Source organism: Emys orbicularis, chromosome 16 (assembly GCF_028017835.1).
Source record: "Emys orbicularis isolate rEmyOrb1 chromosome 16, rEmyOrb1.hap1, whole genome shotgun sequence".
Classification (NCBI taxonomy): Eukaryota; Metazoa; Chordata; order Testudines; family Emydidae; genus Emys; species Emys orbicularis.
Window position 1 is genome coordinate 9,304,485 of NC_088698.1, and position 20,628 is coordinate 9,325,112.

Consider the following 20,628-nt stretch of genomic DNA (forward strand, 5'->3'; position numbering starts at 1 on the left):
TGCTGAGGCATCACCCTCTGGGAACCAGGGCCTGGTAAAGCTGGGCACCCAAAGAGGAACACCTCCAAAATCACTAGTCACTTGGGAAGGCCATGGTGGGAAGTCGGGCACCGACATACTTGGCTGGATGTTCAGGGGTGCTGGGCCCCTGGCAGCATCTACTGACGTCAGCAGCCACTATGGACCCTCGGCATGCCTGGAAACGAAACCGTTGGGTAGGCGATGTAGGTGCCTAACTTCACGCACCTAAGTTTGCAAGCATTGGTCAGTGTTCTCAATACAAAACACCGCCCCGTTCTCCTCACTGCCTGCTTTTGCCTGTTAATCTCTCTCGACTGATCCTTCCTCGTGGGCCATTTAACTGAGGCAAGAGACACAACTTCAGGGTGAGCCAAGCGAAGGTGTTTTATTACACGCGGCTTGTTCTTAACTTGGCTCCCCAGGAGAGAGTGCGCCTCAGCCAGCCATTCTCCCTGTCTCAGCACAGACAGTGCCATCTAGAGAACACTGCCTGCTCCCGATGGCGCAGGCCGACCAGGAAGGAAGGAATGGCTGACTGCAATCAATGGCTCACTGGTGTGCTGAGTGGAGGAGAATCCGCCTGGAAACAGTCTGGAAATGTGCTCTCCATCTGACAATGGACAAATCTGGTTTGAATGATTTAAAACTAGATTGTGTTAAAATTCTCAACCAGCAGGACAGGTTTGAAGTCAGCATGATCTAAAATAAGGAAATCCTGTCTCCCTGCCACCCCCACATCCAAACAAACATGGGTTAGTAATGGGAAAGACCAGACACTCCATAATATTGACATCTGGGAACAGGGTATGACCTGCCTTGAAATATTAGACTCTCTCTACATTGGCCGTGCCCACATTCCTCCTGACCCGCGCAAAGGAAAAGTAGAGGCCAAGATTCTCAAAACGGCTAGTGATTTTGTTGTCCAACTCCAGGCACCTTAAAAGGGCCTGATTTTCGGAAAATGCTGATCACCCTCTCTCTGAACATCAGACCCCTCTAAGCTGTCTCAAGCTGAACCCAAAATCCTTGGTCACTATGAAAATCTTGGCCAGAGTCACAAGCAGGGCCGGCTCCAGGTTGGGGGGACGGAGTGCCGCTGCCGAAGCAAAAAAAAAAAAAAAAAAAAAGCTGGAGTGCCGCCCCTTGAGACGTGCCGCCCCAAGCATGTGCTTGGAACGCTAGTGCCTAGAGCCGGCCCTGGTCACAAGCAGGTCACCAAGAGGGGCTCAAACAAGCCAACGTGAATGTAACATTTCAGGGAACGCAGTGCTATATTTTTATTTACAGCACCTCGTCCTGAGGGTTTTTCCAAGTCAGCTCTGGGAGCAAGTAGAAATGAAGATTTGTGCTCTTATTTATATAGCACCATTGGTGCTAAGGAGCTTTAGAGATATAAAAGAGGAGATCCCTGCCCCACGGAGCTTACAGTCACATTCATACTGAAAACAAGCATCACCACCATTAACTGGCGCAGGAGGCTGGGCTGAAGTGGGGTGGTAAGACAATAGGAGATTGGGGGACTATTTTTTTAATAGAAGTAGGTGTCAAAATAGAAGCTATTACTTGGCCTAATGGGAAATATTCTATTTAATTTTACAAGCTGGCTATGGCTGATGTGATTTTATGAGTGGCAAAGGCAAAGTAAAATACATATATAATGATTCATCCATAGTTCTGAAAGTGCTTTACATGATGGGCATCATTATACCCATTTTATAGACGGGGAAACTGAGGCACAAAAGAGGTGAAGTAGTTTGCACCACATCAACTAGCAGGCTAGTAGCAGAGCCAGGAAGAGAACCCTGGTCACCTGAGTCCTAGTATAGCGCCCTACCCTCTGCCCAGCCTGCTTCCCATGATGACCTCTATTAAGATAAAGTATGATGGGCCCAAAATGACAATTCACTGAAAGGACTCTGTAGCTTTTTTTACTTGTAAGCTCCCATATGGGTTTGCTGTCTCTTGGGGACCCACAGAAATCATTTGCACCCTAAGAAAATCAGGTAATTTTACCATTTGGAATTTTCTAAGAGCCACAGGTTTAGAGGCTGCATCCCAGAGAGAATCATCCAGTATCCAACAGTCACTGGAACAGCAGAGTCGTGAGGAAAGGTGTGCCGAAGACCCCTTATTGACTGATTTGCAAAGGTGCTCAGCATCTCTGAAAATCAGGCCTTTAAACGTCTAGGTATGGACACAGCCAGCCAGCAAGATTTTGAAATTTGCCATTCAGAATGAATGAAAAGCCATATGCTACCTGACCCATCACTTGTTGAGGCTTCTAAGTTCCCTATTAGACAGAGCTGGACTCAACAGGCTCTGTCAGATTTAATCCAGAATAAATCTGAGCACCATTACTATTACTATCACAGAGCAGGAGAAAGAACCAGCAAGGTGCATGGTTAGGTCTGGCCTTATCAGCTTCCATGGACCCTGCAGGAACATGATCAAGTTGTTGTGCTTCTGTAGGTTTTATTTTTTAATATTTTTTACTAAAGTTTTGGACAGCCTGGAGAGCACAGAAATTCAGGTTAGATTTGTTGCCTCTGGAGAGTTACAAGCAGAACTGGTGGGACACAAGCTATTTCGAAAGCACTCATTCCGTTTTATTTTTAAGCTGTTAAAGCAAATAACATTGACAAACACTGCCTTTCCCCTGATGGCAAACACACTGGAAACCCAACAGGTGCAGTGTTAGATACTCTATGTCCCGGCTAATCTCAGCCCGAGCTTACTGGCGTTCACATACAGCAGCTCTGACAGGGAGGGTGGAAAGGTGGTGAGCCAAGTGCTGCTTTCCGTTACACCGGTGCAAATCTGGAGTAACGCTTGAGGCCAATGAAACTACTCCAGATTTACACCGGGGTAACAGAGCAAAATTTGGACCAGAGACTGTAAAAAAGTCTGTATCTTTCCTAAGAAATAAAGAAGACATAGAGCAACAGTAGGGGGAAAGCGTTTAAAAGAAAGAGCCCAATACATTTTGTGTTTGCAGTGTCTGCTCTGCAGCGTAACTACTGACCTCATTAGAGAAGCGGTCTTAGCATCGCCGCTTATTGTATAGGGCCCGTGCCTGCTTCTTCAATTAGCGCAGCTCTTTATGATTCATTGGTTTACAACCCCCTAAACAGGTTTCTATTCAGTTTCTACCAGATTTGTTGAAATATAGATCAGTCCCTTGGTGTTTTGGAGAAGCAGACGTGCCTGGAAACCCAAAGAGCCATCTGCGAAGTTTTGCCCCAGCAGATGGCTGAACAGACCATTGAGCAAACTGGAAGGTGCTGTTGCAAAGAGGAAAGTCTGCCAGGCCCCCCTCCCCCCCCCCCGCCACGCACACACTCTAAAGTAACCATGTTTCCATGGCAGACAGGGGAATGATCCTCATTGGCATCCGCAGGCAATGCCACCACGCAGCCCAAACGGGAAGGTGCAGGGCCCCTAAGAAACCAGCTGGGAGAGTTTCAGAATGCGAGGACCACTCATGGCTGTTTTGCTGCTGACTTAGAGGGGAGCAGGATCTGGCCCTGGCCTCAACAAGTTTATTCTTCAGATCAAAGAGGCAGGATTTGGAGCCTCTCCTTTAAAGCCACATAAGATAGTCAGGAATAATCAGATTCTACAGCCAGAGCGGCAGTGTAGCCTACTAGTTACCGCAGCGCAACAGGGGTCAGGCAATCTGGGCTGTAGGCCCGACTCGGACTCATTCCATGGACTTGGGCAAGTCACTGATCTCCATGCCCTAGTTTCCTAGAGGCTAATGGCAGTTCAGACACTTGTTGGGAAGCTCAATTACTGATTGAGATCCTCAGATGGAAGACACTTCACCAAAGCTCAACTCCCAGCTGAATAGCCCGGGGAAAGCTCACTTTCCCCTCTGCCCTTTCACGGGGAAGTGACATCCGTAGCAGTAAATGCAGGGTAGCGAGGAGGGAGCTATAATAAAGGTAAGACATCCATGGTCAACACTGGCTCATTCTTTCCCAATGCTTTGTCCATTTCATGTTCTAAGGGAGAAAGATCTCAGGGATTCAGGACTCCTGGGCTCCTCGCCTGGCGATGCCACTCACTCCTCTCGCGCAAGTCACTTAGCCCTTACATTTGCAGAAGCGTTCCCGATTTTCACATGTGCAGCGTCAGATTCCTGGAGCCTGTTTTGCAAAAGTGCTGCACATCCCAGTCACTGGGAGCTGCAGGGGCCCAGCTCTTCTGAAAGTCAGGCCCACGGTGTCTCGTGTTAGGCACCCCAGAACCAAAGCGCCTCAAGTGAACCAGCATTTGTAAACGTAACCCGTGTGCCCCAACATCCGTTTTGCTCTCTGAAAAATAAAGGAGGTGATACTTCCATCCCACATGGGAGTGTTGCAGGATTTAACTCACTCATGTCTGGGTGATCGGTAAGTACACATGATTACTACTGCATGAAGTGTGGTAGCCAGCCTTGTTGCCCTACAGAGATCTTTGCAGGCTGTGATCAGCTGTACTCAACAGGCAGCTCACCGGTGCGTCTTTCACACTCTGTTCCCAAGGACTCGCTGTGTTCCAGCAGGCCTGTCGTATGGTAACATTTGCTTCTGAACTGAACGAGGCATAAGCAGCAGCTCCTCACCTTCACGCAGGTCAGCCTCATGCTGTGCAGCCAGCACTGGTTGTGGCACTCACAGCACAACCTCCAAGAGCCCGTCCTTAAGAGTCCTTAACGCTACAGAGGAGAGGCCAGGAGATGAAGGAATCCAATGGGGCAGCGGAGAGGAGAGGGAGCACTGACAGGAGAGAGGAAGATGTAGCAGCGAGTGCATACGACATATTCTTTGGTAGGTAAGTGCAGCCCATCAGAGCTGAGATAGGCAGGTTTATGACTGTGGCTTCGTGCCTGGCTGGAGTTCTCACACTCACCAGGTCATTGCTTCTTTGGCCTTTTCTCTGCTAGGAGAAAAAGGTGAGTTCTTATCATGGGTTAGCTAATGCCAAGTAAAATCCTAGGGAAGACGAAGGAGTCTGCAGTTTTCACCTGAGTTACCAGGCTGAGTTAACAAAAAGAAAACTGGACCTAAAGTGTTAGCTTAGCTAACTCCAGTTAAGAAAACAGGGTTTTTCCCCCTAATGAAGATACAGACTTCCTGGCATTTGCCTTCAGTTTTAACTAAAGTACTGGAGCCCTAAGGCACTTGCAAACTTAAGAGTTTATTAAAGCCAGATATCCTGTCCCTCCCTCTGGCTCTCTCGTCTCGTGGAGATGCTCAGTCCTTTATACCCCTGATGTGGAGCTGCAGAGACTCATCTGGTCTAACTGCCAAGGTGAATCAGCAGAATAGCTCTGCACCTACCCACTGGGTCCTAAAACTAGTCACATGCCCTTGCCCTTTCAAACACCCTCCTGGTGCTGAAGCAATCGTGAATACATTCCTTCCAGAGAGAATCACACCTGGGAATTGGTGCTATTGGGTGCTCTGTAATAGTCAGAGCTTTTCCTGGGTATTTCTGATGGCGAGGGGAAATCTCAGGCTTGGCAGTTCCAAAGGTTCCTCTATGAGGACTGCACAGTCCGTACCCTAGGTCCTTCTCTAGACAGCTCCTCCCACCTCCCTTATACCCAGGTAAGGCAATGCACCACTTGCCTCTGAGTTCCCGCTGTCCCAGAACAACTTATTCCAGAAGAAGGGTGTTCAGCTATGGAGTTATTCAGGAACAGCTCCTCCTCAATAATTCCACATGTAAACGGGCCCTCCATCAGCAAAGCACACAAACATTTCCCAACAGGATTAACACCTACTAACTTCTGATGCTTCCAGGCAGACAATGGCCACCTGCAACACTCCCATGGACTTTGATGGAAGGAGGACTGAGCCATACACCGTAAGGGTGAAGTACAGAGGGAGTCACTGCTTTTCCTGTGGAAAATAGGTCAAGAAATTCTTGCCCCTGAACTAAAAAGGAGCCAAACAGTAACAGCATGTTGAATTTTATGGCGCTTTCCATCCAAATGGATTAAGCTTCATAACCCTCCTGGGAGGTAGGAAATCAGTAGCATTCCTATGTTATGGATGGGGAAACCAAGGCAGAGAGAGGTTAAGTGACTTGCCCGAGGTCACACCGCAAGTTAGTGATAGAACAAGGAATAGAAACATAGGTCACATGACTCCCAGAGTCCTGGGCTTGCCCCACAAGACCAGTTTTCCTTCCCAAAAGGGCCCAGCAGATGACAGTTGGGTCCAGTCAAGAGAGTGGCCGGTTAAGTAACAGTAATAAGGAGTGAGATTCCACAGATTTGGGGCCAAATTCTGCTCTCACTTGCACCCCTGGCATCCACTTGAATTCAAGGCGGGGGGCTTGCTTGGATGTACTTTGGAGTGAATTACATGGGCCAATTTCTGCTCAGTCTAAGGAGTCTCAGGAGTCCTGACCTACTGTGAAGAGCTGAACAGTTCTTGTGTAACTTCGCACGCTCCGACCCACTAGGATTGCACACTTGGCAACTTTTAATGCCCAGTTTATGGCTACACTTAAACAGCTGCCCAGGCCTCTTGGAAAACTCTGACAAGCAGCTTGCTTGGAGACAGTATTTCTTAGCCACCAGTCAGCATTTCTCATCCCTGATGCTTTCGAATTAAGATCACTGGCACAGAAGCAGGACTGTGGTCTCTCAACAGCTTGTCTGTGCCTGCTTCGTACTTCCCCAACTGCAGTATCCCAACAGATTACGGTAACCATGACCGGGGTGAAAGTAACCTAAAGGATTTATCAGTACGCAGGGCAGCTGGGCTCCTGGCAAGGTGCGGGCGGGTGGCTCTGGGCCCCCGGAAGGGGCGGGGCCTCAGGTGGGAGCAGAGGTGAAAGTAAGCCAGTACGCCCTGGTACAGTGTTCCGGCAAGAGCCGGGGCGCCATACTGGGGCAGATCGGCTTCCCCTGGAGGCAATTTAAAGGGCCTGGGGCTCCCAGCAGTGGCTGGAGCCCTGGGCCCTTTAAATTGCCGCCAGAGCCCTGCTGCCAGAGCCCTGGGGAAGCGGCGGCGGGGCTCGGGCGGCGATTTAAAGGGCCCAGGGCTCCTGCCGCAGCTACAGACCCTAACCCTAACAATCGTCCCCGGAGCCCTGGGGTAGCGGCGGCGGGGCTCCGGCAGCTATTTAAAGGGCCTGGGGCTCCGGCAGCCACTACCACCCTGGGCCCTTTAACTTGCCGCCGGAGCCCCACCGCCACTACCCCAGGCTCCGGCAGCAGGGCTCGGGTGGCGATTTAAAGGGCTCGGGGCTCCCACTGCCACTACCCTCCAGGGCCCTTTAAATCACCACCCGAGCCCCATTGCTGGAGCCCTGGGGTAGCAGCGGCAGGGCACTGGCAGTGATTTAAAGGTCCAGGGGCTCCCGGCTGCCGCTACTGCAATGGAGCCCCGGGCCCTTTAAAGCTCCGCCAGAGGCCAGGGCCCCAGGGTAGCGGCGGCAGCTGGGAGCCCCCCTCCAATGGTGATTTAAAGTCCCCGGGGATTTAAAGGCCCCGCCTCTTCCGGTAGAGACCACGCCTCTTCCAGATGAGGCCCCGCCCCCTCTTAAGGACTCCGGAGTACCGGTAAGTCCTTTAAGTTACTTTCACCCCTGGGCAGGAGAAGCATGGCTGGGGTCAGACTCCCCCAACCAGCCCTTCAACCCATGCCGCCCAGGGCTCTGGCGGCGATTTAAAGGGCTCGGGGCTTTTCAATCGCCGGGCCCCGGGACAGCTTCCCCTTTTGCCTCCCCCGCATCAGTGGTCCTGCCAGTACGGTGCTTAAAGCACTGCCGTGACAGCACTTTAACATTGTCTGTGCACCGGCACAAGCCGACCACCACTTTCTCACCGGCACGCCGTACCGGCCCGAACCGGCCGCCACTTTCTCACCGGCACGCCGTACCGGCCCGAACCGGCCGCCACTTTCTCACCGGCACGCCGTACTGGCCCGAACCGGCCGCCACTTTCTCACCGGCACGCCGTACCGGCCCGAACCGGCCGCCACTTTCTCACCGGCACGCCGTACCAGCCCGAACCGGCAGCCACGTTCTCATCGGCCTGCCGTTCCGGCCCGAACCGGCCGCCACTTTCTCACTGGCACGCCGTACCGGCCCGAACTGGCAGACACGTTCTCACCAGCACGCCGTGCCGGCCCGAACCGGCAGCCACTTTCTCACCGGCACGCCGTTCTGGCCCAAACCGGCCGCCACTTTCTCACCAGTACGCTGTACCATCCCGAACCGGCCGCCACTTTCTCACTGGCACGCCGTACCGGCCCGAACCGGCAGCCACTTTCTCACCGGCAACGTCGTACCGGCCCAAGCCGGCAGCCACTTTCTCACCGGCACGCCGTGCCGGCCCGAACCGGCAGCCACTTTCTCACCGGCACGCCGTTCTGGCCCAAACCGGCCGCCACTTTCTCACCAGTACGCCGTACCATCCTGAACCGGCCGCCACTTTCTCACTGGCACGCCGTACCGGCCCGAACCGGCAGCCACTTTCTCACAGGCCTGCCGTACCGTCCTGAACCGGCAGCCACTTTCTCACCAGCAACGTCGTACCATCCCGAACCGGCCGCCACTTTCTCACCAGCAATGTCGTACCGGCCCGAGCCGGCAGCCACTTTCTCACCGGCACGCCGTACTGGCCCGAACCGGCCGCCACTTTCTCACCGGCACGCCGTACCGGCCCGAACTGGCAGCCACTTTCTCACCGGTACGCCGTACCAGCCCGAACCGGCTTAGTTTCACCTCTGACCATGACTCTGATATCATAACCAGATGGTGACACCAGCCACCACAACTACTTGCTGGTCCTTTTGGAGAGGGTAGGCAGGGGGTAAATAGGGTGACCAGATGTCCAGATTTTATAGGGACAGTCCCGATTTTGGGGTCTTTTTCTTATATAGGCTCCTATTACCCCCTACTCCCTGTTCCAATTTTTCACACTTGCTGTCTGGTCACCCTAGGGGTAAGGAACCCCACCCATGTCCCCACGTGTCTTGAAGCCATTGACATCTCGCTCATTACCTGGGATTCGCATTTGCATTTGTTCCTGTGCATAAGTCACAATGTACCAACATGGAGAAGGGCTCTGAGGGACTGCACAGCCCACTGGGAGGAGGAGGGTATGCCTCACCTTGCTGATTTTGTTGGTTTTGGGAAGGGTCTGGCTGACGTGCAGGTCGGAATACCTGGGGGGCTTTCGTAAAGGATTGTTGATGTCACACGGCACAGATTCTGTCCGGACTAATCTTGCTGGATCAAGAAGGGAGATGGGGGAAGGAATTGAAAAAAAAAAGAGAGAGAGAGAGACATCAAAGCTTCAAAACAGAACTTCAGGTCTGAGTGCAGGTCGCTCTCCATAGGAGCCCTGCACATGGAAGACAATCCAGGTCTGCTTCTTGAATTTCTAACAATACCTAAGCTAAACCCCAAAGTAACCTCTTCGCTATACAGCTTAACCTTCCTCCTGAAACTGTCAATTTCCCCGCCGTGGGACCATAATGACTTGGGACATTTGGAACACAGTGCGCCAGCTGAAGCCAGATTGTATCTACACTCCTCCCCACACCCACCACAATTAGAACCTTCCTCAGCCAATCAGAACACACTGAGGAGCCAATCAGACTCGACGCCGAAGGGCTCAAGTGGGATTTACGTAGTGCCCAGGGGTGAATTTCATCCTGTAAGGCGGCGGCTCCCATCTCAAGGAGGAACAAGTTGGTTTATTCTGATCACATGGCTAACATCATCAGCGCAGAAGGTGGCTTATGTGAACCGTCTCCTGACCCAACGAGGAGTAAATATTTGTGAACAACACACGCCACTAGCTATTCTGCACCATGATGACTAGACCCGCTTTCCCGTCTGTGGTGTGATTCTCTGCGTTACGTCAGTTTTCCACTCGTTTCAGTCGAATGCCTCCTGATCTGTAGCAGTGAGACAACGGGGCCTTGTTGCTATGTGTAGCAGGGGCGCTCTCTAAGCCGCAGGGAAGGAGGAGCTCAAGCTCTGCTCATCCTCTCATGGGCTCGCGGCATGCCGCCTTCCCTGGGAAGGTCACGCTCCACCCCACCCCCCACCCCCAGGTCAGGGGGAGTTTAAGTGTTTATTCTCTGACCGCTAAAACTCTTTTGCTTTCCTGCTGTGAGCACTAGCCCTTGTGGATTGCGGAATCACTCCACCCTCTCCCATTGCTCCACTAGCACATGCCCCAGGGGTGGCCAAGGCAGACAAATGGCATGGGCTCTGGCTATATTCGAGGCCTCTGTCTTGAGCTTCATCCCGATGCAAACTTCTGCCCTGCCACCACTCATGTTTCCGGGATCCATCCCCATGTCTTAGCTGAGCAGGCAATTGGGCCCTGGCTCCGATGAGCCCTAGCGTGGGGACCTCACTCCCGTTTCAGGACCGTCTCAGACCCCTTTTCGCCAATCTTACCCAACGCCTGCATGCTTTCCTCCTTGCTCCTCCCCAGACTATTTTTGCGATGGCCCCCATAGCCTCCATGTTAGAAGCTTCTCCCCTTTCCCACAGGGAGCAGGACAGCCCTTCCCTACTTCCACTTGACTCTTGGGTGTAGTTTTCCCAGGGGTGGATTTTATGACGAATTATTGAGACAAATTATCACATCCGCTATGATGCTACTACTACACGCGGCCCCCCTGCCCCAGGGTCTAATATCTCCCAGGACAGTGCTCGACAGTGATGCTGGAGTTCTCATGCCTGCAGCCCAGATGAGCACAGTCACCTGCTTTTCCCTGCTCTCTGTTACTGCCAACAGTTCACGGGGACAGAGGAATCAACAAGGAAATAACCTGCCGAAAAGTTGGCATGAGAAACAGTGGGCAAAGCCAGCAACTGGAAGGGCAGTTAAGTTTACAAAGCAGCCCTGAGGCAGGGCGAGTAATCATCAGTCCCTTCCAAGACTGCTTGCTCCAGGCCAGGACTTTGGGAGACGCTAGGCAGCATTGGCCATTAGTCAGTCTGGGAGCTAGAGAGAGCCATAGGGTCTGTTTCAGTCAAACAGCCACAGTACAGAACTATCCTCTTAATATTCACAGCAGTGGAGTCCTGTCTCTTCCCTACCACTGGGGGCGCTACAGGGCAGCCCACATGTGAAAAGAAGTGAACCACCTCTGAATTAGATGATGCCCCATTCTGAATTTTAGATTCCAGAGCACAGCCATGGTTAGGTGCAAAAAGGGTTATTCTCAATGAATATGTTTTTAATAATCAGTTGGTATTTAACATACTCTAACGGCCTTATTAGAGCTAAAATTATATGCATATTTTGGAATCTTAATTTCAATTTATTTTCATTTACATTAATTCCCCCTAGGTAATCTCAAACCACCCCCACCCCCTTTTGCCCTGGGAACACGTAGCCAGAATTCAAATGAAAAGAAAAAACTCGTCCTGGTGCAAAGCCTCCCTTCTGGCCTTGTAAATGTGCCCCGTTCCTTTTCATATTTATGAACTGCGCTCCTGGAGGAGACGAAAGCAGACAATTTCAATAGCACAATTAGCATCTGAATGTGCCACTGCCTGACATTAACGCTGCTGTTTCATGTCGTGAAATGAGACCCGCATGCATCAACAGAGCCACCACAGAGCTAGGGTCCCAAACTTCCACCCAGGCCAGCTTTCAACGTTAGCAAAAGGCTCAAACCTGTTGCACTTACCCCGCGTTGTGGGGAATCTGAAAAGAAAAGGTGGCAGGGGGAGGGTGGGTGGAAGTGGTTTGGAATGCAAATCTGCCTCGCATCGGACAGCTCGTCTCCCTATAAGTGGAAAAGATGGTCGGTAACATTTTCAAAAGTGCCTATGTGATGTAGGAGCCTAAGTCCCATTGGCTGTCAATGGGGATTCGGGCTCCTAAGTCACTTAGGCGCTTTTGAAAATTTTTACCTGGCAAAAACATCAAGGAAGCCAAAGCTAGTAAAGGGGTTCTTACCTCCACGGTGGATGATCAGTATGTGACAGGGCGGGGCCTCTTTGGTGCATTTGTTGTGGCACTTTAGCCTAAGAGAAGAAGCAATAAAAACAAATGTGAAGGCGGATCCACCACAGTCCCTGGGCAGAGTTGAGGCGGGACTGTCACACACGGGCCTGCTGAGAACAAGGGAACCTTAACGCAGAAAGAAATGATTTTTGCAGACGGGATGGTGGTGACTTGAGCTAACTTCCAAGTCGCTTTTGTTTCGTGCGGCGTTGTCTGCTCAACAGTGTGGGGCAAGCACCAGGGCTTGGCGGCATCCTGCTGGCTCCACCAGATCCTGCAGCTGTCACTTCAAAAGATGCACCCCCCTCGGCAACTTTCATCCAAAGATGGGGCTAGATTCACTGTACTAGTAGGTGGAACTGGGGCTGCAGGTCCCAGATGGTAGAAAGGGCCTCCCGAAGGTAGCGGCGGTGGGAGGTACATCTCCCGGAAACAAGGGGGCACTGGCTGGGAAGAGAGGAGACATGGCACCTAGGAGATGCACTGGTTTAGCAAATCTCAGAGTCCACCTGCTCCTATGGGACCATGGCCAGAGTTGGAGCCACTCCCGACCCCAGGAGAGCCGTCAGGAGAGGACGGCTGCAGCATAGCCACTGCTTGCTGTTGGGAGTCAATACTCCCCCACCGAACCCATGCAGGAGATGAAAAAACACATCAGTCCCATGCAGGTGAATCATGCCTATTGACTCTGAACGGGGGGATACAGTACAACTCTGACGATCAGAACATCCTGGAGGAAAATAACACATTCAGATAGCCCCGGGTTTGGGAGAACTGCAATGGGATCATTTTGCCCATCACGGAAATGCAGTCGTCTGCTTAACAACCAAAGAGTAGTTTCACGGGGCCCAAGCAACTGGATCACCTTGTGATTACTGACCCCACTCAGACAAGGTCTATTTGTCCTTCCCCCTCCCAACCAACTTGGGGCGTGGGGTGGAGGAGCTGAAAAATGAGCGAACTGCAAAACACATCCTTTAAGCTATCCCCAAACGCCGTCTCCAAAGCTAGCTCCCCGGCTAGGGGTCCATGTGCTCTGGGACACTTCCATTCTCCCCTTTACAGAGATCCCCTGTAACGTGGTAGGTTAACGTGCTGCTGCTCACGCTCCCAGCTCCCCTTCATTAGTAACTGACACCCAGCGCCCAGACGTATATTTGGCTCGGACCATCCCCCTGAACTGTCAAGTGAATCCTTTGGGGGGAGGGGGGAGGAGGGAGCTTCTAAAGGCACCCGACTACCCAAGTTATCATGGGGGGAAACTTTAGCTGGTTAAAGTAACCACGGAATTTAGGCTGGAGGAATGTAACTCAGTTAGGGTTGCCTCCCTGCTTTTGTGAAAAGTTCCATGGGATCTAGGCCACAAACAGTTAAAGCCTTGATTTAGCCCTCACCCAAAATAGTGATCCCTTCCAATGCCGCTCTCTCCTAGTGCCATGTGGGGGGATTGGCTCATTTCCAGCTCCCTGTAGCAGTGATAGCTAGCCAGTCACCCACAGAGTTTCCTCCACCATCTGGACTTTTTTCACCATGGGCTTTCCCAAGAACATATCTGGCCCAACCCAGCTTGCATTCTGAGCTCGTTAAAAAGGGGAACTAAATCTGCCTTGGCAAGGAGAGCCACCCGGCACTCTAGTGAGTCTCTCTGTTCGCTCACTGCTGTGATCCTGCATAGTGAACTGAAAGAGATGCCCAAGCACCCTTCTTCCTCTACTAGGAAAACCCAGCAATCTCATTACTGCTCAGAGCTGTGGAAACTGACATTTCTGACAATCCAGCCTGAGACAAAGGGAGCAGAGAGCCGCTCTTTGCTATTTCCTACTGAATATTATCCAGAGCTAATGCTGGGTTGCACTTAATTAAAGCATATGGCAGCAGAGGAGAAATATTTAGGTAGCCCCCTGCTCTTCCTCCCTCTGTTTTGCAATTTCTCTCTGCTGCTGCAATGTTCCTTATGGCTTTATTACCAGGACATTTAACAAAAATGATTAGACCATTTCAAGCTATGATTGATTCATTTAATATTCTATGCAGCCTTTATTATTTAACACAGGCGGGAATATGAGTCTACTGAGGGCTTCACCCCTGGTTCAGACATATAGACATAAGCAGGCTCTTATGCCCCTAAAACCTTTTCACTTGGTCCTAATTAAGAATGTAAGCGTCCCAGCCTCCCATTCTGCCCCAATGGGCCAGAGCAGAGCAGGGCTGTATAAGCGCTCAGTGCTCATGCATGGAAAGCAAAGGAAAAAACAATATTATAAAAGAAACAGGGTCAAGGGAGTAAAAAAAAAAAAAAATCCAAAAAGCGGCCACAAGTCAATGAGCTGGGTAATGAAAATTCAGGAGCCTCGTGTGTTAGATTTCATTATACAAAGATTCCTAGAGGCAGAGCGAAGGATTAATTTGATATTTGAGGCTTTGGGGAAGAGGGGGAGTTGTTTGTTTGGTAACCTGCTTCTTTACAGGGAAGAACAGAGCCAGTGCTGGCTGGGTAGGCAAAGGTGAGGAACTGGAGTAGTTTGTTAGTGTTTAGTTTTTTGTTAAAATTCACAATTAATGTGATTTTTTCTAAGTGCTCGTACGAGGCTGACCCAGAAGCAGACACAGCCTCCCGCCTAGTGCATTTCAATCCCGAGATACAGGTCTGCACTCCTCTGGTTTACTCTCACTTTGCCAATGCCCCCTGACCCCCTTGCTGTTTAAAGCAGTGGGTTCCAATCCCACCACCCTCTCTGTTCTAACCCAGGCCCCTCCAACCTCCTTCTGCTGGGTGTCCATTTCTGCCAGTGAGAAGCTGCCACTGTTAATCAGAACGATCCATTTCAACGCAATTGCACACAACAGGGGAGGGGTGAGAGTTTGTCAAGCTGGACAGAACAATATTAACAGAGAATTGCGTTTAATTCTCAAGGGATTACAAAGGTGTACCCAAAAAAAAAAAAAAAAAGGTTACAAAAAGTACTTGGCAACATCACTATCAGAACACTGGGATCCAACTTTAACTATGCAATGCTATCATGTATTGCACCAGGTCAAACCTCCCCTCATTTTACTAACTCGATATTTAATTAACATAAAAGTGGTCACCATTAAGAAGTGACCATTGACTCAGTTACAAGGCAGTGACATGGCATATTCCCTAGCCTTAGAAAAGCAAATGATATCTTTGATATCCAGAGTAACTCCTGCAGGGTTACTCCAGAATCAGAGCGGTATAACAAATCAGAATCTGGCCCACTATTCTTTTAAATCCTGCTCATCTTTGTGGCCTCCGAAGAACGGCCCATTTCCATTAAATCACGTCCTAATTGCAATTTATGTTTGTTTGGATCCTCTACAGCACAATGAGCTTCCCGGATAAACATGAGCTTGTAAGACTTTTGCTGATGCCATAAAAGAGAAAAGGCAGCTCAAGGCGACGGTGCCATAAATCGAGACGCATCCAAAGCTCTGAGCTACGCTACACTCTGGGTAACGCACAATTCATCTAAGTTACTCTCATCTGCTGGCACAGCTGTTTCGCCTCCTGGCTTGCTCGGCTGCCGAGGCGCCGTGTGAGAAAGCGTTACAGGCCGGCGAGTGGAACGCCCCAGGCACGGGGGTGGGAAAGCTCAGAAATCCATCAGTGTTGCCCTGCAGAAGGAAACTTGAGGGATATGGAAGAGGTGGTGGGATACTGCAGAGCAACCAACTGCATGTAAAAGGCCTGATCCTGTGAGTTGCGCAGTCAGTGGGAGCGGAGGGCGCTCACCTCCGAGACTGGCACCTTGCAACAGTGCCCTCGGAGTTAGGGCCTGATGCTGCTCCCAATGAGACGGAAGGTACAACTTCCCTTGGCTTAATGTCCAGTCAAAGGGTTCTGCTGGCATCACCTAAGCACGGTGTGGATTTTCTGTACTAGGGCGAAAGGACACTACAGATAGATCAACTGGACACAGACCACAGGTCTGCCACACTGGTCAGAACCATCATGAGTCTCTCAGGTCTGGTTATCCCTCCTCCAGCAGCGACACGCACCTGAAACTTCAGAGGAAGACAGTGCATCTCCCCAGCTGTGCGGCATGCATGTCAGGGAGGGGGGAGAGAATTCCTTCCTATTCTTCCAGGAAGTGTGCGTTACACCCCGGAGCAGGAGACTGGACTACCTCGCTCTCGGCTTGCATAGTTACACATGCTATTCCTAGGCATAAAATTACCCCGTTATCCATTACTAATGTACTTTCAGATTCAATCACAGAGCTGTACAGCAAACACAATTACTGCCAGGAGTTCATTTATTGCTAGGTAACACAAAAGAAGGCCAAATTCAACCAAGGTTCTCCATGGGCTGAGTCTCCCGGAAAGACAGCAGGAATGGACAGGTTATCAGCCACATGCCGATCAGTTGTTGTCCTAGACCTTCCCCTACCCTCCCCCCTCTGAGTTTATGGGCACAATACACTGCTGGGGTCTCTGCCACTGAATCAAGGAACCCGAGCACAAGTCTCGTCAGCCATCCTCTGACACCCCAAATTACTAGCCTTCAAAGCAATCTTTCCACTGGGGCAAGGAGTAGGGTGCTCTCCCAATCAGCTCTTGTCCACCTCCCTCTCCCAAATTGATTCAATGTGATCAGAATTTTGTAATCCTCGTTTTGTGCACCCTACACAAAAACAAACACATGCCTGCCCGGAGGGAGTGGGAATGGGGGTTACCTTCTCCCCTCTGGTTAAAGGAAGGCCCCACAGTTGCCAGCCCAGAGGACAGGGATTTGTGGAGCAGCAGGGCTAGGACAGCTCGTTAGTTGGGAGGAGGGAGGAGTTCATTCGTTTGCTCCATGCCCAGCACATTAGAAAGAGGATGTGCTGGGAGGAAGCAGGGTCTGAGTCTGGCTCCCTGGGAAGTGGCTTGGAGCAGAGGAGAGATCTAGCGGGCTTTGTTCTCTGCCTCTCTGGAGCTTGGCTGAAGTGAGCCCCATTTTAGGCTTTTGCAGTGGTTTCGGCTGAAATATGCAGCACCTTGCACCTTTCACCCAGAACGATGGGCAAAGGAAGCCCTTCTGGATTTGTTGAGCCATTGAAGGGGCAGGTCGTTCTTCATGATCAAATAGAAAAGCTAATGTAAAATGCACCCCACCATGGGGTTTAACCAGTGGCTAGGCCTGCAGAATCCTGCCCCTGCCCAGCCTGTCAGTCTGCTACAACAGAGGCACCAGCTGGGCTCTGTGTCAGCCAGGTGCGGCAGCAACCAGCCGGGGAGATCCCCACCGGGGGGAAATCCTGACCTTCCAAACTGCGAAGAAAGGCAAGTTGTGAGTGAGGCAGATGCAGCCGGAGTAGAACTGGAGAAGGGGGTTAAGGTAGGTGCCAGGGTCTCAGCAATGCAAGCCAGGACCAGGCTGCATTGTGGGCCTCTCAGCACGTTCAGTCGTGTTTCAGTTCCAGCGCCTCTGCCTGCCTGCTGCAGGCTCTAGTTGCTGAGGAAAGGCAGAGACTTAACAGGGCTCGGCGCACGCCAGGTGACTTTCCCGGGAAGCTCAAACACTCAGAGGTTGCTTCCTGGTTTGCTTCGGTTTTTAGAATCCAGCCCACGAGGGGGTAAAACACCCAAGTGAGGAGGAGGCACCAGGAGAACGTGATGGGAAATCAAAAGGCTTCCTGAGAATTGTTATCAGCTGAGGGGGCATTTGGTGCGCAGTGGGAACTGCCCTTGCTGTCTCAGGTCAGCATGTGGACAGGCCCCTGAGCTCCTGAAAATCAACCCTCACGCTTGGCCACCCTGAGCAACAGGCTCAGCAGAGAGCTGAACGGGCTGGGGAACCTGAACTAACTTCTCCTCCGACCTAGGACCGGTGATGTTGAGCTGCACGGGCAGGGCCGTGGGGGGGAATTGGTGGATGAACTCTGGGCTTCAGCCATTAGGGGCGTTTTGCTTATCTCAAAGTCATGGAAAGAATTTTTCATGCAGATGAGAAGGGAGACAATGGCAGGGCCTGGTACGTCTGAGCCCCATTCAGAAAAGAAAAAACACCCAGAGCGCTCAGGAGATGACGGCCCAGTCATTCCCTTTGCAACATTAAGCAACAACAAAGCCAGCTTAGAAACCGTGACGTACTTGCAGTTTTTACATTTTAATCCAAACAACATTCCTTTCCCACAGACGGTGCATGTCTGAGACATCCAATACTTGGTGGAAAATCTGCAGAGGAAAACATCAGATAAGTGTTAAGAACAAACAAGGTTGCTCTGCCCTACCCCGGGTGGAGAAACTCTTTATTTATAAGCATCGCTACCCTCTACGCTTTAGCCCCCTCCACACTGCACCAGCGTTGGAGTCTGTTCCAGCAATCAGTCAAGCCAAAACAAAAACCAGAGCAGTGAGGTTCCCGCAGCAGCCTTGGTGCAAAAAGCAGCAGGGTAGATGCTCCCGCTTGGCCTGGATCTCTGGCTCCGAGACCTACCCCCAGGCCAGGTCTCAGAGCCCAAGCAAGAGCATCTTCACTGCTATTTTTAGTGTTGCCGCGTGAGCCTCGTTAGCCCAACGCTGCAGACCCGGGTTCGGAAATTCGCCCCCGCTGGTGTCTTATTGCAGTGCAGACAGACCCTAGAGCTCGGGCCTTGCCACCCAGCTGAACGCGGGTGGAAATGGCGTTTGTAAAATGGGTATTAAAACACTCCCTGGCCTCACCCCTTTGCCTGGTCGAGTTGGATTGGAAGCCCTTTGGGGCAGGGAATGTCTGCCTGCCAAGGGGGCTCCGATCACTGCTCGGGTCCCAAGGCATACAAATAACTCCCAACTATTGGATAGGGAAAGCACATAACCGTGAGCACGCTCGAGGAGGTCTGGAAAGGAATCGCCCTCGCTGCAGGATGAGGATGGGCAGAATGAGAGACGCTTCCCACTCCATCTAGATTAAAGCTCTGATTTGGGGGGGGGGGGAGAACATCCTTACCCCCCACCCCCATCTCGAGCCACAGCCTAGTGCCACGGTCCTTTCCGGCAGCTGAACTGACGCCTGCATGTCACCCCACCGCAGCGTGAGGCCTTTTCCGTTCTTTTTTCTAGGGGTAGATACGAAAGCAGCAAACTGCTCGTGCGGAGTTTACTGCGGGGTGGCAGGCCACAGATAACGAACAATCTCTATCAACCTCAACTCAAGCCTTGTCTAAACTTCATCTCAGCTGAAATGGAAGTGGAATGTGCTCCTAGAATGCTGTGACTACACGTTGGAAGTAGAAGGGAATCCCTCTGCACCCCCTCCTGCCCTGCCCACCAGCTCTGCGCTGGAGAAAGAGAAACAATGGGGCTTATTGCCCCTGGCTTGGCCTGCGTCAGAGGTTTTAACTCAGTAAATTACACAATCCGGGAAGCAGCTCAGAAGTGTTCCGCCCTCTGCAACTAGTTTTCTCTCTGGTTTGGAGATGGAGGGAATTGGGGTGGCCCCATTTATGACCTTTCATGCTGGCAACTGGGAGTTTAGTGCAGTCTGAGTAACATGGCTGAACAGATGCATCTTGAATGGGCTCCATGTTTCACCCCATCGAACCCCTGGCCAGCAAGCTGGGGGGCGCTAGGGCATGATGACCCCCAGAGGGTTTTTCCTCGCCCGTGCCTTAGAGCCCGGGGACAGTGGCTCCGCTGTGACGTCACGTGAGTAGTACTGATTTGCAGGAGCTGAGGATCTAGCTCCAGGACGTTTAGGGAGAGGGTGATGAAGCTGACAAGTTTCCCCTTTGCTTCACCATCCCCACGACCTTAATATATTGCTGGGCATTTCTGTTATGACTGCCCACCACTTCCTGCTCCCGTGGGACTCGAGAAAGGAGCACCGAGGTCTGGCAGGCGGGCACAATTTGAGAGGAGATGTGTGACAGGGGGCTCTGACCAGCCTGCCCCCCTCCAGTCAGTCAGGCTGGCATGAACATGTCATGGGCCCCCGGGTGCTAAGGCAAAATGTAAAACTCCCCCAGCTACCTACTCAGTAAGGCTGGGAGGGGAGAGATCAGGTCTCTGACTGCAAGTTCCCAACAAAGAGATTCCCATTCAGGGCTGGTGTGAAACCCCAAACAACAGAGCCAGTGGCTTCTAACAAGAACAGCTTCTCTTCTGCATGTGAAGCTGGGACGCAAACAGATTAGATACTGTAGCTGCCTTGGCGAATCTGCTGCCAGCGTGAGACGTTTGTCTCAAGGGCTCACTCCTTTTCCCCTTTTCTCCATCTTGAATTACAATATTCAAGATAGTTAGGACTTGAAGCTGGATTGCTATAGGAAAGTACTCTGCATCCCTCCCCTCCCACCACATGCTTTTCAGCCACACATCTGACTTACTCCTGCTTTCCCTGGGTCTTTTGCAATGGCGCCACCTAGGGCGAGTTTTCTGCTTGGTGTCAGCTGCTCGGGGCAGGGGCTGTCTTTCAGTATGTTTGTACAGTACCTAGCACCATGGGCTCCCAGTCTATGACTGGAGTCCCTGTGTGCTACACACGTTTTCTGGATCTCAGCTCTTCACAACGGTCAGTTTTGAAGTTTGTTCATGGGTCAAAATCAAATGCGAATAAATTGCTGGGTCAGGTGTGAAGCTCTCTGTCTCACACACACATACTAGGGGCGTGCCTCTGACCCGGATAATGGGGGCCAAGG

The 20,628-nt window shown here is 51.5% G+C and overlaps 1 protein-coding gene across 1 annotated transcript in view; it reads right to left on the minus strand.

The window, feature by feature from the left end:
- Positions 1-20,628, minus strand: part of KSR2 (kinase suppressor of ras 2) — a 277,818-nt gene that overhangs the window by 101,064 nt on the left and 156,126 nt on the right. The window contains exons 7-9 of the mRNA XM_065417851.1: positions 18,101-18,184; positions 11,959-12,024; positions 9,137-9,263 (exon numbers count right to left, since the gene is read on the minus strand). Of these exons, the coding sequence (XP_065273923.1) occupies positions 9,137-9,263; positions 11,959-12,024; positions 18,101-18,184 (277 nt within the window). The remainder of the gene's footprint in view (positions 1-9,136; positions 9,264-11,958; positions 12,025-18,100; positions 18,185-20,628) is intronic.